The 18085-nt window shown below is 38.7% G+C and overlaps 1 protein-coding gene across 4 annotated transcripts in view; it reads left to right on the top strand.

Moving 5' to 3' along the window:
- Positions 1-18085, top strand: part of ERICH3 (glutamate rich 3) — a 1772788-nt gene that overhangs the window by 1511395 nt on the left and 243308 nt on the right. For 3 of the 4 annotated variants that reach the window (XM_044085800.1, XM_044085802.1, XM_044085801.1), the window contains one exon: positions 2964-3113. The exons of the other annotated variant lie outside the window; for it this stretch is intronic. In XM_044085800.1, coding sequence (XP_043941735.1) covers positions 2964-3113 — 150 coding nt within the window. The remainder of the gene's footprint in view (positions 1-2963; positions 3114-18085) is intronic. 4 annotated transcript variants of the gene reach the window in all.

The raw sequence follows: 18085 nt of genomic DNA on the forward strand, positions 1-18085 counted from the left end.
CTTAAACATCTGAGGGTGTCTTGTATATAGCCAAGTTTCACGTTTTTGTTTATGTATCTATCTCCAAAGTTCCAGAAGGTACAGCAGTACTTCACATCCATTGAAGTCTCTAGGACATAACGAGCTACAGGAATTGACTCTTCCATGTCAGGCTGCTACCCATGGGCCTAGGCATGAGGATTTTTGAATGAATCTACATCCCTCCCCTTCTGCACCACCCATAGTACTCAGCCAAAATACATGTGTTCTTTGGCAAGCTCACGTGTATGATTCTGTTATGCTAAGTGATAACTCTTCTGTGTTTTCACACAGACTGACACTTACAAATGGATGTTCCAGTACTCTTCTCCCAAGATGGGCACTGGCTGCTAACTCCCACCTCCGTTCTAGCCAAATATTCCTACACACTGGCCACTAATGTAATCCAGGTAGTTTGGAGAGCAGTCAGTGCAACATTTATCTGGGTTATGGAGCCATCTTCTTTAGATATTTATTTATTGTTGTTTCTGCATGTAACCAAGCATAAGATGGCAGCTGTACAGATATACATTTAGCAGTAGTTTTAATTAACATGCTTTCACCTATAATTATGCACTGAAAATAGCTCATTTTATCACAAAATTACTTTTGAAACATTTTATATTGTATATAATTATATAAAAGTTCTTTTTTCAAAACAAGTGGATACAATTAAGCCAGATTATCATACTTATTGTCATTTTAATATGTGTGAGGAAACAATTACAAATTCTGTTTAGGATCATTCCATTTTTTAGTCCATCTGCTCCTTCACAAGTCATTATGGGGTCATAGCAATGGTTGTATGATTGGGCGGCCACGGTGGTGCAGTGGTTAGCATTGCTGCCTCACAGCAAGAGGTCCTCCGGTTCGATCCTTGGCTGGGGTGCCTTCTGTGCGGAGTCTGCATGTCCTCCCTGTGGTTGCGTGGGTTTCCTCCGGGTGCTCAGGTTTCCTCCCACATCCCAAAGACATGCTGCAGGTGGATTGGACACTCTAAATTGGCCCTAGGTATGAGTGTGTGCATGTGTGTGCCTTCTGTAGAAGGTTGGGCGCCGGGCTGGCGACTTGACACCGTAAAACTCCACTGCCAATCATGAGCGGACAAGGTGATCCGCTGTGGCAACCCCTAACTGAGAAAAGCTGAAAGAAGAAGAAGAAGCAATGGTTGTATGATTGCACTTATTCAAGTCTATGTCCTTCAAAAGACATACAGAAAAGTTAATAATGCAGAAAAGAATTTACATTAACATAGACTTGGTCAGTGAAACCTCACTATGAGTTTTCTAACATACATTAAAGTATATTCATGCACACCGATTGATTTGTAAACAGATAGTATATTTAATACATATCCTCCAAAATGATAAACACTGTCTTACTGTAGTATGGGCTGTTTTGCACATTTGTGAAATAAATTTTACCTTCTATCACAGCTAGACATTCACTTTATAAGATTACAGTAATGGATTCATGCAAGTATAGAACTGCCAAAGTCATAAATGATTTTTCTGTATCTCCATCTTTCTTTGTTTTTATGATTTCATGACAGTTTGTTCAGCACATATATAATGCTGCCTATTTCATGTTTGCCACTTCTTCTGACTGCCTCATAAGTTGAATAAAATATATTAATGCTCATCCCAAGAATGTAATACTCATCTCAGCTATGCAACCAACTGAGTGACATGTATTAATGATGCAACTCATTGATGAGGACGCTGCACACAGCTGAATGGATGTCAGAAAACCCATACCTAAAAGGAGGCAGCAAGTGAAAGGTAGCACTCAGGTATACACAGGTTCATGCTGAAGAAACCTGGAAAGCTTTCTTTCCAAACTACTTCATTGCTTGTTCCTTCATTCTGAGTCCTTCCTTTAATTTTTGTGTATGTGTTTTGTTGATCTACATGCTGCATATATGCAGCAACCTGCAGCATCGATGATTGTCATTCTTTAACATACATGGTCTATGAGTTGGTTGCTGACCTAAATCCCCAGATTTATAAAAATGATATTGCCAACTTTGTGTAACTCAGTGGGCAGAAATCTGAAGGACCTATTTAAAAGGTGGTCCAAAGTGCAAGTATACGGCGATGTTTCTTCAAAAGAGGTAAATCTATAGCTATAAAATATTGCTGTACTGAGCAGACATATTGCTTGAAGTATCATGCAGGGTTTTTCTCTTTGTACTTTGTTGTAAGTCAAATTGGCAAATATTAATCCTTCACCATGACTTTCAAGCAACTGCATAGATTTATTAACAAGAAAGTGGACCAGATAGTTTTTAGTCTCATTCTGCAATGTTAGAATTGGTGTGCATCACTAAGGATTTGTTCAAATAAACTTGTCAAATGCAGTCCTGAGAGTAGTGATAATGCAATCATGAAATAGGCATAACAACATTTAAATTGAAATCAACAATATATGTATTTATGCTGATGAATTTATAATCTGCAAATGTGACCAGAATTATATGTACATATAAGGATTATTTGCCCTTTTTAATATATGAAACTCATGTGAAATGATTTTTTAATGAAAATGGCTATTTTGATTCAGCTTAAATAATAATGCTTTGCTTATAATGTGTAATTTTATACTCTGAACAGATATCTACTGCTTTTTAGTTTAATTATATTCAGATTTATATTATAAATATATATGTGCATTATTCTAGGTTATATGATCATGTTGAGCTTTTTTCTTTTTGTGGTTGCAGCTATTTGATCATTTTTATTTACAAATAATTAGTAGTCATACCAAATCATTTTTAGTATGGCACTAATGAATAAATGCGTAGAATCAATATTCTATATTCAGTAGTTTAAAGTCTACACATGCTGGCAAAATTTTGGGTGGTTGCCTTTAATGGACCTCATGATGCTTTATATTGTTGATTTTTGTGTTCTTTGTTGTATTGGCTTTTGTTATTTTGTCTTAAGAATGTGATTCAGTGTTGAAAAAAATTGCAAATGCAATTAGAAGTGAAGAGCAGTGTAGCTCTGAACCAGAGCCAAGTGACACAAGTACAGAAGAGGAAGATGACAAAGAAAGTTTGGAAGAATGCAAAACAACTGAAGCGATAGATGCAAGTAAGATCCATTATCATACTGAAAAAAATACTTATAGAAATGTATAAATTATTGGCACTTAGGTGCAGTGCATGATGTTAACAGCATGGCTGGATAGGAGTGCGAGGCATCTATCAGCACATCCACTATGTGATCTTGATAAGATAGTAAAAAAAATAACTTATTCCACATGTATGGGAAATGTCCTGAAATACTGTTAAAAATATTTAGCTGTTCTGCAACTGCAGTAAGCGAATTAATGCATGCTTGTAAGCCAGTGCTAAGGAAGATAGTCTGCTCGCTATGAGTATACCACTGGGGAAACTCTTACCACAGCGAGTACACCAGTGGGCAAACTCTTACCACCGTTCACTGTACCAGGAGAAAAGATTTTGTACTTGTATCGACATCAAAAGGATGAAAATATTAAGAATATAAAGGCAACAGAAGTGAAGGTAGACTAGAGCAAATGGAAACTGACATCTTGGATAAAGCAGATAGAGAAGAGATTCTTCAACAGTAGCAGCAAAAGGTGTAAGCACATATGTAACATACACATACTGGTGTAATGGGCTGTAGTGTGTTGGAGTGATAAATTAAACATGTCTGAATTGGTTTTAGCTCTGCAATGAATAGATACTACTTGCCTTCAATGAAGGACAAAAAAATGTGTGGGCAATACAATTCAGATTAATAAAAACTTAGATAAGTGGGCAGTTAAAACGCCAAGCAGTAAATCAGTAATCATTGGTTTTATACCTGTTATTCACCTTGTATATTTCAATTGCATACATTCATTGCGTGGACCAAGAAATAATCCTTAAATAACTGACCATGTGCCATTCAAGGGGGATAGAAGCAGATGTTCACATCTAGGATCACCTTTCTAGGCAGGAAGTGATCTACTCTGGGCTTTTGATCCCCATAATTATTAAGTAAGGCATGTTTACTAAACGTCTTGTGAAATGGACTTCAAGTTACCATAATTAAAATAAAATGGGATGTAGAATGTCAGCATATAAAACTAGCTAACAGGTGGAAAGGGAAAAGAGCTTTATCTTGATACTCAAGAGCAATAGGTAAAGATTCATGAGCAGGATACCCCCAGCAGGGTACTGGAGATAGGGTAAACTCCAACAATCTGTTGACCGGGAATGTTGCATATTTGCACTATCTTAGAGCACATAAAGTTGCCAGTCTAGTTAACCAAGAGACTTGATGAACCATTACCCAACAAAAACATTTTAAGAATCACATCAAATACCCTAACTAAAGTTATAAACATTGCCACACTATCATATCCTGTCTCTACTGCCTCATACGAAATACGTCAGTTCATATAAAAAAATATCAGTTTCTTAGCCAGAATTTTGTCTTTACTGATCATGTGACACCAAACTATGAGCTTTTCATTTTTAAGTGTCTTAGACAAAATTAACAGTAAAAAAGTATTTCAGTATTTCTTACTGATACAGCTATTACCTTTCTTTGGTACAGATAGTGTTTACAAATTTTTGCAAACTTTCTAAAAATGTAGTATATAATTCTTTAGATGTTTAGTAAAGCGTAAACTATATAAGGCATGCCCATCTTAATGACTGTAAAGTGCATGCTATCCCCCCAAATGAAAGACATAAATAGTTTGCATGCAAAAATCTCAACAATGTTATTCTACAAACAGTAAAAGTACAATTATGTCCATCTTTTAAACCACTGTTTCAAAGAAAAGCTAACTCTGATTGCATGTAATGGAAGTCTTTTTAAAAATTATCCACAGGATCATTCAAATGTTCTGGTATCTGACCATCTACCATATGATCATAATGTAGGTAATTATGCATACCAAGTGCTAGGTTACCCTAATCCAGTACATTACATTTGTTTAGATAATGGGCAAAATGTACTTCAGTACCCATTGAAAGGAAGACATTCTCCAACAAGCAGTTAATGTACAGATATTGTCCAAGGCCACTTCTTCACTGCTACAGATTAAGCTGCTGTGAAGCACCTACTAAAAAAAAAACAGCCAACCCAACACCATTTTTACACTCTCTAAATGTGGCTTTGGTATTCATTAAAAAGTTAACAAAAAGAGAAAAGCAACATACGTGTGTGTGTGTGTGTGTGTGTGTGTGTGTGTGTGTGTGTGTGTGTGTGTGTGTGTGTGTGTGTGTGTGTGTGTGTGTGTGTGTGTAAGAAAGAGAAACATAGAGGCAGGCAGACAGACAGAGCAAGTGAGTCAGCAAGAGACTGAATGCATACCCGTTACCTTCTTTGCTTAAGAATTATGGACAAAGCCAACAGTAGAGTAGAAAAGATCTGAAGTCAGGCATAGTTTTAAAGTATAACCCTAATTCACGTAATCAAATAGAGCAAGAGGTTTTCCATTAGCATGCATTTTGTGAGCAATAGAAAGTATGAAACAGTAATGTCTGCTTTATTGACTGACAGTAATCTTCAGTCATTTACCAGAAAATCACATATTTCCAAAAGTTAAAGCAAAATTAGGAACAGTTGGGATGCATAGGGGTTGCTGTGCCTTGCACTACATTATTTTTTTATTCATTTGATCACAGTGAAACATCTGAAGTGTATTCAGTCAAGAAAATAGTTTTAATTGTTGGGTATGTTTTTTATGTGTGTGCCTGTGTGTGTGTGTGTGTGTGTGTGTTTGTGTTTGTTCATGTGTATACTAGTGGAAGTCTGTCTTTCTGAGCCATTGCATGTTTTTGTCTGTTATCTCTGGTATGTATTTCTATCTATACATGTGAGTCTGTGCCTGTTTGTGTGCATGTGTGTGTGTATGAATTTGTATGTGAGAATGTGAACTGATTGCATTACTTATATTTTGTATGTAAAATACTTCCTCAAACAGGAATTATATATGCTACATTAAGTTTGAAATATTAGATGGAAGAACTGTTTTATATCAAAAATATAAATTATATATACTTAACACATGACTGAGCAAGTGTACTAATTAAAAAATAGAAAATAGATGGACATTACATTGATCAGAAAATTGGCTGATATTGTGGGTATTTTGAGGAAAATGACAGGCATTCCATAGCTGGTGGCCTCACATCAACCCTGGGCCACCCGATATCCCTGATAAAACACACATTTTCAGGCATTATTGCTTGCTTACTTAACATTTGTTCAGCTATACACCATGTGACCATACTTTGACGTATTATTCCTACTTAATGTTACTTGGTGCTATGTTTAGCTGTGGTCCTCCAGGATGTTTTGTAATTGAGTAACGGTGTAGCAAATTTTTGTATAATTTCTGCAAATGTTTTTGCATTTAAGATATTCATGTTTAATATTGATACTCCACTCTAATAAAATTGTAGCATTTCGCCAAAGCAGCTTCTTCTGAAACAAAAACAGCTGACATACAGTTCAAATTCTGCTTGAGACAGTATGCGGTCATCCCAGTATGACACAACATATCAAACTCCAGTCATTAAAAACTGGTGAACCATATAACTAAATCATCACCAACATCTATAATTTAGCCAAAATATTCACACCCTCTTAGTGAGCTATATTAGCAGGGGGGGTCTTGGATGACCCCTGCGTAAAGGGTGAAGGAATAATCCCTTCACATAAGTAAGTGACCAATTGCATATTTTGCCCTATGGCAGTCACTGAATTTAATTTGATTTCTTTGTGCTCATTGAGGTGAAACATATACACTGAAAGCAGCAGTGGCATTAAAGTTTCTTTGAGCATCCTATTTACCATATCTTAAGAACTTTATTTCTTTCTCCTACTTGAGGTGACCGTGGAAGATGTTATATTATCTGGCAGAGGGTGTGGGAAGATGTAATCCTCAATGTAAGTGATGTTAAGAGAGCATGCTTCTGCAATAAAATGCAATTTCTGTGATGTTCATTATATGGATCACTGTTGCAATAGCATTAGCTGTATGGGTTTTATCCTGCTAAGGATATAACAGTCGACCAACTTCCAAAGATTTCAGGGCACCTTCCATGTGCCCAAATCATTACTCAGCTTGATTATGTAGACACCAAGACCTTCAGAGCTTTTCCTGACAGTGAAGAGCATAAGTCTTGTAGGCGTTTAAGGTTCGATGGTCAACTAACACTGCTCCAAAGCTGGGTATTTAATTTCCTGATTTCCTGTTGGGAGACCAAAAAAAAGTTTCTACTTTATTTTTTATGATAGAAATTGTACTTTTTTTGTGAATGAAAAAAATTGAAGCTAAGACAAATCATTTGAAATGATTGTCGTGACTTAATTTCTTTTCGGTTTTTAATTACTTTTTAGGTGGGCACATCACTTTTTTATTTTTGTGGCAAAAGTTGTGTTATTTTACTTTTAGGGACTGGGTAAGTGTTTACAGTGTTTTTTTTTTTTGCTGTGTTTCTATGGGGAAACATTATTTTTTACTTCTTACCTGTTTTACTGACTTCTGCTGCAAGGTTTCCCCAGGAATCAGGCATATTATTTTTGGTTTAACCATGGATCATCCTACCAGTTCCTCATTTCTTCCTTCTTGCAGCCACAAAAAAAAGAAACTTACTAAACAGAATGGCCACCACAGCAAGCTGATATGTCACAGCCATAGATGGATGAGTCTATTGATTCCTCAGAACATTCGTTTTCCTTGTCTCCTTCTGGTGTGCTGTATACAGCCACCATGGATTGGGGGGTTATACACGTCCTCTGCAGCTGTTGGATTGGATAGGCAAGGGAGAGCCACCCTTGTCAGTCCTGGGAGAAGGGGCAGGGAATGCCACTTTGCCTTGCCAGAATGCTGTGCTTTTCCCCAAGGCAGAAAGGTTCTTCAGAAATTCCTATCAAAAAGGACAAAAAAATAGACGTTTTCTCCTTTCTCAGTCACTTTGGGCAGCAGTTATTTATTGGGGTTAGCTCAGGATGTAGTTCAGGGTCTTGACCAGTCCAGTCTATCTGATTCAGGTAAAAGAAAAAAGAGATTCTTCATTTTCTAAAGAAGTTCAGGTTTGTGAACCACAAAATTAATGCAAAGAGAAAGATTCTGTTTTGTCTGCACAGATTACTGATTCAGTTTCTGAGTAAAGTATGGCTTTCATAATGCAAGATGGCGGCGCCTTGTATGGCAGCAGCCTCTTCGGTTCCCGTTGTTCATTCTGTGTTCTGTTGATGTTTTCAATAGTTGGGCCATTTTTTTCTGGGTCGCTGATGGTCGACTGTAGAGAGGAGGTGGCCGTGGTGTCAGTCGATTGGTGGGATGGTGGACTGTGGATTTGCTCAGGTGGTTTGGAGTGGTTGGAGTGGTGGAATGGTGGACCTGTAAGCGGCTGTTTGGGCCTGTGTGTGTCGAGAGCCGGGTGGAGTGGATGACAGAGACCGGGTGCTGGATGGTGTTGTGGCAGATCCGAGCGGTTTGTGGAAGTGGAATTGGATCGCTGTTGATTAAGATAATGTTCGTGTAGGAGTGGTTGGTGGATGGAAACTGTGATCGTGAAGACTCTGGTCGTTGGCCTGGAAGAGGCCAGGTGATGGTGACTGGCGTCAGCTTGGATGTGTGCTGATTCGGACTTTGAATGTCTGTTTTATTGGACTGGTGGTACTGGACTGGTCTTACCGGTGTGGAGATTAAGCTTCAGTTGCTGGGACTCTGTGTTATATGTGTGTATCTGTTTATGTAATTTACATGCTGGGTTTTGTATGTGTATCTGTTTATGTGATTTACGTGTTGTGTTTTTGTTGAAATGGTTTATGCTGTGCATTAATGAGCTAGAAGGAACGTAATTTCATTCAGCTGTTCACTTTTTGGTTGTACAGTCTGAATGACAATAAAGTTTTGCTTTGTTTGCTTTGGCCAGTGTCTTTGAAGGATTCTCTTTCTCTGAAACTATTTCCAGAATGAAACGATTGTTGCATTGGGTGCATAATGATATTCCACAATCACTGAAAATGTATTATGATTTATTACAACTGGAAATTCAGAACCTACCCCAATTCTTCTTGTTCTTTCAGCATCAGGGGATGTTTTTGTCATAGCCAGTAACTTGCTTGATAGCCACCCTGCTGCCCCCCTGGAGAGCAGATAGAATGTATGCAGTTCTTCAGTTGTATGTTTTTATACACACATTCCATATCTGACCCAACAGCTATTGCTTTAATGAGCAATAGCTGTTGGGTCAGATATCGGATGAGTGTATAAAAATGGGATCCGTACAGATGCTGCACTGCATCTTTCACCAAGTCCCAATTTGGTGAGCATACTTGTGTGAAAGTGCTGTTCACCGAAGCAGCACTTTCACGTAAGTATGCTTGTTGTTCCGGTCGTACTACAGTGCGGTAAGGGAAAATTCCCTTTTCCCCACTGTAGTGCAACCTCGGAGTGAGAATATTAAAGTAGGGAGGTGTGAGGGGGGCACAGCCCTCCACATCAGTGGTGCAGGGGGGCTTACCCCCCTGCATTCAAGTAGATTTTTTTGTTTTTTTTAACATACTTTAACGAAAGCGCTTTTTCGATGAAAGCGCTTTCGTTAAAGTGTGTTCAGTGGTAATGGATTCGGGCTTTTGATCTTTCGATCAAAAGTCCTAGATCCATAAAAACCTATATAACTGAGGAACTGTATACATTCATCCCATATCTGACCCAACAGTTATTGCTCATTAAAGCAATAGCTGTTAGGTCAGATATGGGATGTGTGCATAAAAACATGTACAACTGAGGAACTGTATACATTTATCCCATATCTGACCCAACAGCTATTGCTCATTAAAGCAGTAGCTGTTGGGTCAGATATGGGATGAGTGTATAAAAACATACAACTGAGAAACTGTATACATTCTATCTGCTCTCCAGGGATATCTGACCCAACAGCTATTGCTTTAATGAGCCTAGCTGCTACTAAACATCTGGTAAATGCTAATCTCTCTCCTTCTGACAAGAATGGGGAAGCTTTTGATAGATTTGGGAAAACAATGTGTTCTTTTGCAACACTTGTTTTTTAGAATTCTTGACTCTCAGACTTGTATGTTAAAGTTTATGGTTGTCTCACTTGAGAATATGAAGAATATTATAGCATCTGTTTCTTCTTCTGAAGAAAAATCTGCTGTATGTAATTTGATTGCTTCTGTGTCTCTAGTGGTTATTCACCATTTGTAATGAGCTGTTCATTCCGCTGATGCCACTTGAGTGGCTGCTGCCACCGAAACTGTTATAAGTTGGTTTACTTGGTTATATTCTAAAAATCTCATAGTAGATGTCAAAAATTAAATTTTGAATTTGCCCTCGGACAGAGAATTAGTTTTTGGGCCATCTGTTGCAGAGGTTCTTAAAAAGTTTGATGAGAAAGATAAGTGGATTTGTCAGATTTTTCAGCCTATCTTCATCAGGTTTTCCAAAGGATTAAATGTTACCCCTACAGCTTTCCTAAATAAACACACACTTGCTGCTGGTATGCAATCATTTAAAAAGCAGTAGCTGGGGGGGGGGGGGGGGGGGCTAAAACAAAGAAAGGAGGAACCCTTCCCCAGAACAAAGGACAGTCTAATAAGTCTGAATGACTATATTCAAGACCCCCTAACCGTGACAAAATCTGAATTCTTCCAGAAAGTTTGAACCTCCATTTTTGTCTTTGGCAACAGATGCCTTCAGACATATGAGTGATGAAAATAGTCCATCAAAGTTACTGATGGCAGTGGGAGTATCTCTGCTTTTTGGGGGGATTTCTTTCCATCTGCCATATCAAATTTCTCTTTTCCCAACTGTCATTCAGCATCTGCTGTGTAAGGGGGTGGTAGATGCGGTCCCTCCTCCTCATTTAGGAGAAGGGTTTTATTCAAGGATGTTTCTGGTGCCAAGCAAGGATGATTCTTAGAAAACAGTTCTGGATCCTTCTTTACTCAACCTGTTTGTGCTAGTGCCCAAGTGCAAAATGTTATCCCTTCACAACTTGTCATCTCTTATTTTCCATTTGAGTTTTCAGATGACCTTAAATTTAAAAGATGCAAATCATCACATTTCTATAGATCCAGATTTCACGTTTCTTAAAGTTTTCTGTGTTTGGATTACATTATCAGTTCTCTGCATTACCTTTTGATTTATCCACTGCTCCAAAGGAATTCATAGAGTGTCTAGCTCCTGTGATAGCCTACTGAAGACTGAAAGGCATTGACATTTTTCCTTATTTTGACAGCTTGCTTATCTTTGCAATGCCTTTTTCAAGGTCATGAGTCTCTTTTCTGGGTAAGGGAGCTTCTACACAGAGTAGGGTTCCAGAAAATCATACAAAAGTCTTCTTACCACAGTATTGTTTTCCCTGGGGTGTCTCCTCGACATCTCAATTCAAAGAGCTTTTCTTCCACAGGAAAAAGTAGATATGTATGTATAACTATTTCTAAATGTTTCTATTCAGACTGCTTTCACAGCCAAATAATTTCTCAGGATTTAGGGTTTTGTGGCATTGATGATTCTCATGATCCCTCTTGCAACACTCCACATGAGAAAAATGCAGTAACACTGAAATCTATATGGTCCCAACACCAACATTTCCTGACATCCCAGATGCCAGTTTTGGGGTTTGGGATAAGGAAGATTTTGTGGTGGAGCACCAAATTTGTTAGAATCCAGGTCTCCTTTCTCCCCTCTCTCCCCTCCTCCCTGCTCCAGCACAGTCGTCACCACCGACGCCTTGGAATTTGCTTGAGGAGCAGTCACTATGGGGATACAAGTGCAGGATCTTTGTAACAGAAAAGACAGATAAAAACATCTAAACATAAAAGAGATGTTGGCACTTATGAATGTTTTAAACTCTCTCAGTCATATATGGTTCCTTGGACCTCTACAAGTGTTTACAGACAACATAACAATGATGCGGTACATAAACATGTAAGGGGTAACCAGACCTTACCTTCTGTTCAGACTAGCCATGTTAGCCTGTTATATATAGCTTTTCAGTGCAGTTTCACTCTACAGGCATCTGACTAATGTTAGAGTAAAACTGTGTGCCAGTCAAGATGGATAAGACCAGGACAGGCCATCAACAATGAAAATTGAATGAATGGGTCTTCCAAGAATCAATCCAACTGTGGGAAGCATCTCAAGTAGCTCATTTTGCCTCCAAGCATGTCAATCAGTTGGCAAAATTCTGCTCCAGGACTCTATGGAAAAAGGCTTGGAAGACAAAATGATTTTTCTTTTCTTTGGACAGGAATGTTGCTATATGCTTTTCTACCCTTTCCTCTAATAACCAGAGTCATTCTGAAGATCCAGAGAGACTTTCCAAAGATTATTGTAGTGAGTCCCTTCTGGCCCAGGCAACACTGGTTCTTCCATCTTTTGGAAATGGCCAGGGGCAATTACCACAAGTTTCCTCCACACTGGATCTACTCACACATGACAAGGGGGTGTTTGTTATGTCCTGACCCAAAACAACTGCAAGTAACTGCTTGATTATAGAATCTTAATACTTTTTAGACATTCTGAGGACATGCAACAGCAGCAGGTATTAACGGAGGTAAGAAAACCTGCTCCTAGTAAGTCATCTATTAGTAAGTGGAAAAGGTTTTCTAGTTGGTGCCAAGAAAATAATCTGCATCCATTCAGGGTTAGAGTTTCTCAGGTTCTAAATTATTTGTGTGAATTATCATCCTCTGGACCTTCTTACCTCTCCATCAAGGTTTAGTTGTTTGCCATTTCAGCATTTTTCTCTCCTTAAGATAACCTCTTTCAGTGCAATCTCATGTGAAAATGTGTTTGAATGGGTTTTTGCATATCAAACCTCATATGAAACAGGTGGATCCTGCATAGGATCTAATTTTTGTGTTAGAAAAACTAACTGTTGTTCCATTTGTAGCAGCTCATGAGGCTGACTTGAGGTTCTAAACTTTAAAAACAGATTCAATTATTTCTCTGATGCATGCAAGAAAAAATTGCAAGCTCTTCTGGTGGGTCAGTCTTATCTCATTTTCCATAAAGATAGGGTTTCTTTAAGAACTAATCTGCATTCTACCTAAAGTGGTGTCTACCTAAAGTGGTGTCTGAGTGTACTTTAAGCCAAGCTATCCATTTTTCTACCTTCTCTTCAGAATGCAAAAGTGAGGGAGAAAGGCTAACCTTTATCATGAATGTTCACAGACAACTCCTGTACTATCCTGACAGAAGATAATCTTTCAGGAATTGTAATCAGTTGTTCATTTCTTGTGAAGGTAAGAAAACAAATGACAATCTGTGTCAAGGCAGACTATTTCCTAATGGTTGTCTAGTGCTATTACCTTTTGTTGTATCCACCACCAGTGGTGGATCCAGGAATTTGCAGAAGGAGGGGTTGGAGTCTTGAAAGCAGATGATGGAAATGGGGGCAGTGAAAAGATCACCTTAAGATAATCTGACAGTACTTACACATCATTGTGGTGTAGTTGTAGTAGTGGAAAGTGGGCAATTCTTGTCCATCACACAGCAAATTTATAGACCCCTGCTTTTAATAAATACAATATTTTGTCATCATTACTGTGTTGCTTTGTCTGTATTAAGTGTGACAGTCTACCTCCATATACAGTTATCACCAACTGTGAATATGCTTACAATATACAAATGGGACAAATCCTCTGATTATACATTTAAGCTCACTTTCCCACATTTACAAAAAAAATTGCACCAAATGCATTAGGATGTCGGAACATTTCTAAATAAAAATGCTACACACCATAAGACATTAAAAGAGTGAATCTGACACATCTGATGCATGGGCAATGATAAAATAAGGATAAAGGGCAGTAAAATGTGTTGTTTGCTGCTACACCATGCAGATCCCTAGATATTCTCATGACGTGAACATCGGTGTTTAGCAGTGAACTAGTCCTTTTTTGACAGACAGCAGTATAGTAAATCATGGAAATGAAAGTACAGCACATACGTTTGAATGACAAATTTCAGGACACACCCATACAACATTAAAACACTATTAAATTAATCATTAACTTATTTGCTGCCAGTCTTCTTACAATTAACTACTTATAAACCCATCTAACATTTTTTCTGGAGTTTTGGGCTGTCCCACAATAATAACCACAAGTATGTGGCATAGCATTCAGTTTACTCTCTTGTTATTGTAGAATGGACCGCACATTGTTGTCATTGTAAATTCAGAAAAATACACAGTATACATCTTTAAAATATTTTGTGGTTATTTTCAGACAGGGTACACTAAATGAAAAATATTAATAAAAAATAAATTGCAGGGGAGCAACCTTATATAGATTCATAAGTTCATAGGTATATACTAGGCTATCTGCCCGAACGCATTTATAAGCCTAGCCAGAATGTGTTGGCTTTTGCCGCCCCCTTAGATTAGTTCCCTGTGCCTCTGTCCAGCAGAGCCACTGAGGTGATCCCCGGGGTAAACTTTCTGTTTTCCATCCACTCGTCAAGTTTCTCTTGTGCTAGCGGGGAGCTCTGCCTAATGTAGACTGGAATCTTGTTCCAAAGCATGGGAAGTCTCTGGGACAGGAATCTGTCCCTCCAGCACATCATATTTATTGTTATGGTGAGGTTTAGATCCTTAGAGCATGTGGCTAGAGGGGATAAGGTTTTCTTTAGGTGGAGCATGTCCATCAATTCTGGGTTGGACATAGCCTTATATGTCAGGCAGAGATCACCTCTGAGCAGGCGGTATGCAACCGAGTACAGCTGGAGTTTCTTCAGTCGAGCTGCATAGGGCATCTGTTTGAGGCCAGTGATCCTCTTGGTGAGGTACTTCTGTGGTCTTTCCAGCTGTTGCAGGTGTCTTGTAAGGTACATCCCAAATGGGGCATTGTACTCTATGATGGGTCTGATGAGTGATAAGTAGAGGGGCACAATGACCTCTTTTGATCTGGATGCAAACCCTTTTGTGATTAGGACCACATAGAAGGATTTTCTAACCACTTTGGCAATGTGATTATCAAAGGAGAGATTACTATCTACTAAAATTATCATACAAGATTCAAGATTTAACTCATACTTGCAAATACAACTTGGGTTGATCAATTAAATAAGTCATTCATTTTCTACCTAACCAGTTTCTCTAACCTGTCCTTTTCACTATGCTTTGTTTTCTCATGTTACAGAGGGATGAAACAAAAGAAAGTTGAAAGTATTTTTTTTCAGATATGTGGCTACAATACAATTCAGGTAAACTGAAAGCCATTCCATTTTATAGATCTCCACTAAAGGAGTGCATTTTGAAGTTAAACTGTTTTATAAAACTGCATAAATTCAAGGGCAAAAAACTCAGTTAAAAAATGCAGAGCACTTTTCCTATGGTTTATTCAGCAACTGGAAGAGGAAGAAAATAATTTGCAGTTTCAAACAGTTCCGATAAGCTATGATAAACACTATACCATATAGAAAGAGCACAAGGATTAAGGCTTGCTCTACTTCCTTTCAAAAGTATTTTTGGATCTGTTTTAATATGTTTAGTCTGTGGGTAACAGATCAAACAATACTAAACAAGCACATATTACTCATCTGGTGGTGTTTTAGCTGTCCAGTCTGTTTTGTGGGTATGAAGACTGCAAAGAAATTCCAATTTGCCTCTTAACAGAAACCAAGTAAAGTAGTGTTAAACCTAGCAGTTTATACAATGCAGTATGCAACTCGTTTCATGTTAGCGGCAGCTCTGTCAAACAATAAGAGACTAAAACATATTAGATAATTAATATTCAAGAGATATACAAAGTTTATATGCCATAAAACACCAGCAAAAATACTGTTGCTCTAATGGTGGAGTGGAGAACAGACTGTATGAAGGAACTTGTGCAGAGCTAATATAGCTAAATTCTCCTGGCTGAGTTGGATGCTATTTCCATCTGATATTCCAAACTGATAAGTACATTTTTTTGCAACTCGATTTGCACTGTGCTGTAGTTATATATTTGCTTTATTATTTGTATATTTGCTTTATTGTTTCTGTCCTTTGTTTGCAGTGTTTGTTTCTCAGGGTAGCTCAGAAGCTAGTTTCAGGTGGGGGGTTGTTGAGCCAGCCCATCTTAGGAGTTAGTCATTCATTGCCTGAGGTATATTTTCTGTGTTACACTTCCATTCCAAACCTCACTTCTGTGGATTTGTGCAGAGCTGATATAGCTATATTCTCCTGGCTGAGTTGGTTGCTATTACCATATAATATTCCAAATTGATAAAACATAAAGATGAAGCTTTTTGGCTTTGGAATTGCCCATCCCTGCTGTAAATCTGATTTTGGTCAATGTTCCCAGTCCAATCTCATTTAATCACTCAGTGTAGTGCAGTGAGATCATTTGGGTAGGACTACTCCATTGCTTCTTTGACTTTGAACACTCCTCCCTGTCCTGTCTCTTCAGGTCAGCATACTAAGTAGAGAGAGAGCATTTGAGAAGGACAACCCCCCCAAGTTCCCTAATTTTGAACTATCTTCTGTTTCTTCCCTCTCCACCTAAAAAAAATTACACTTTATTCAGCTGCTTTTAATGTAATTGTGTTCTTCGTACCTTATTTTTGCTGTAAGGCCGCAGTGGTGCAGCGGTAGCATTGTCGCCTCACAGAAAGAGGTTCTCCCGTTCGATTCTCAGCTGGAGCACCTTCTGTGTGGAGTCTGTATGTCCCCCCGTGGTTGAGTGGCGTTCAAAAGACATGCGTGGATGGGCATGCCTTCGTTGAAGGTTGGGCATCGGGCTGGCAACTTGCACCGTAAAAATCTACTGCCAATCATTAGCAGACTGGAGTTCCGCTGTGGCGACCCCTAACTGGGAAAAAGCCGGAAGAAGAAGTATCTTATTTTTGCGGTGTGCTCTTAAGTGTTCAAGTGCTTTTATTCTGGTGCATTTATTACTGCTTTTAGTAACCTAATTAAATTTATCGGTTATTCTGAGGATTTTTGGCTTTGGTCTTAGCACTTGTGCTTCAGACCAGTTACTTTACATTTAAGAAGCTTCTTGTGGACAACACTCTTGTGGACAAATCCTTATCAACCCTGTCTTCATAAGTCTGCCCAAGCATTCAGAACACTATGTCTGGACTATTCCCATCACTTTCTCCTGGCAACCTGATGAACAGGGGAATACTGAGACAGTGTAGCAACTGCCTCATGTTTACTGACAACCCTCTTCTCCTAGCACATAATTCTTCCACCTGCAAGAAATACATGTACATCAGTAACCTAGAGTCCATGATCTCTCACGCCACAGTCAGTAATCCTGACAAAGAGGAAATTGCCAGCACAAACACCACACCACTCACATCACACAGCCAAGCACAACACACACACACACACACACACACACACACACACACACACACACACACACACACACACACACACACACACACACACACACACGCACACACACACACCTATGCAAAGGTCCTCAATAATACTTACCTAAACATCAGAGACCTCCAAAACACACTCACAAACATTCCACACACAACACCAAACACATCACACACAGCAGATAACACACCAGTATCTGACAAACACAACCCATAAATAAAACAATAAACCATCACAGCCCACAAGACATACCAATAAATCACACTAGTCATTGGTGACTCAGTTGTGAGACACACTGATGACACCCTCACTTGACAAGGAGAAGGTCATGGTAAGTTGCTGTCTGGTGCCAGAATCTGCCACATCACGCAAGCACTTAAGTCTAGTACGACTGTGTCATTGTAAATGTTGGTGTGAATGACTTGAGACGTACCTCCCTGGACTATATGAAGAGGGACATGATCGAAGTCTCAGAGTATGTGTTCTGGCCAGGTATGACCCTAGCCCTAAACAGCATCCTACCTTCACCAAGAATGGTACCACAGTACCAACAAAAAATGATTGACTTCAACAATTGGCTTAGTTTCTGGTGTCATTCCAAGGGGATCCAGTATCTGTCTGCCTAGTATGACATGGTCAACAGGCCTCGATGCTTTGCCAGAGATGGCCTTCATCTGTCACCACTAGGTTTCTGATCCTGACCAAGGCTGTCTCCTCCCCATTGTGCCTTTTTTT

This window comes from Protopterus annectens, chromosome 10.part0 (assembly GCF_019279795.1).
Source record: "Protopterus annectens isolate FY-2018-M chromosome 10.part0, PAN1.0, whole genome shotgun sequence".
Classification (NCBI taxonomy): domain Eukaryota; kingdom Metazoa; phylum Chordata; order Ceratodontiformes; family Protopteridae; genus Protopterus; species Protopterus annectens.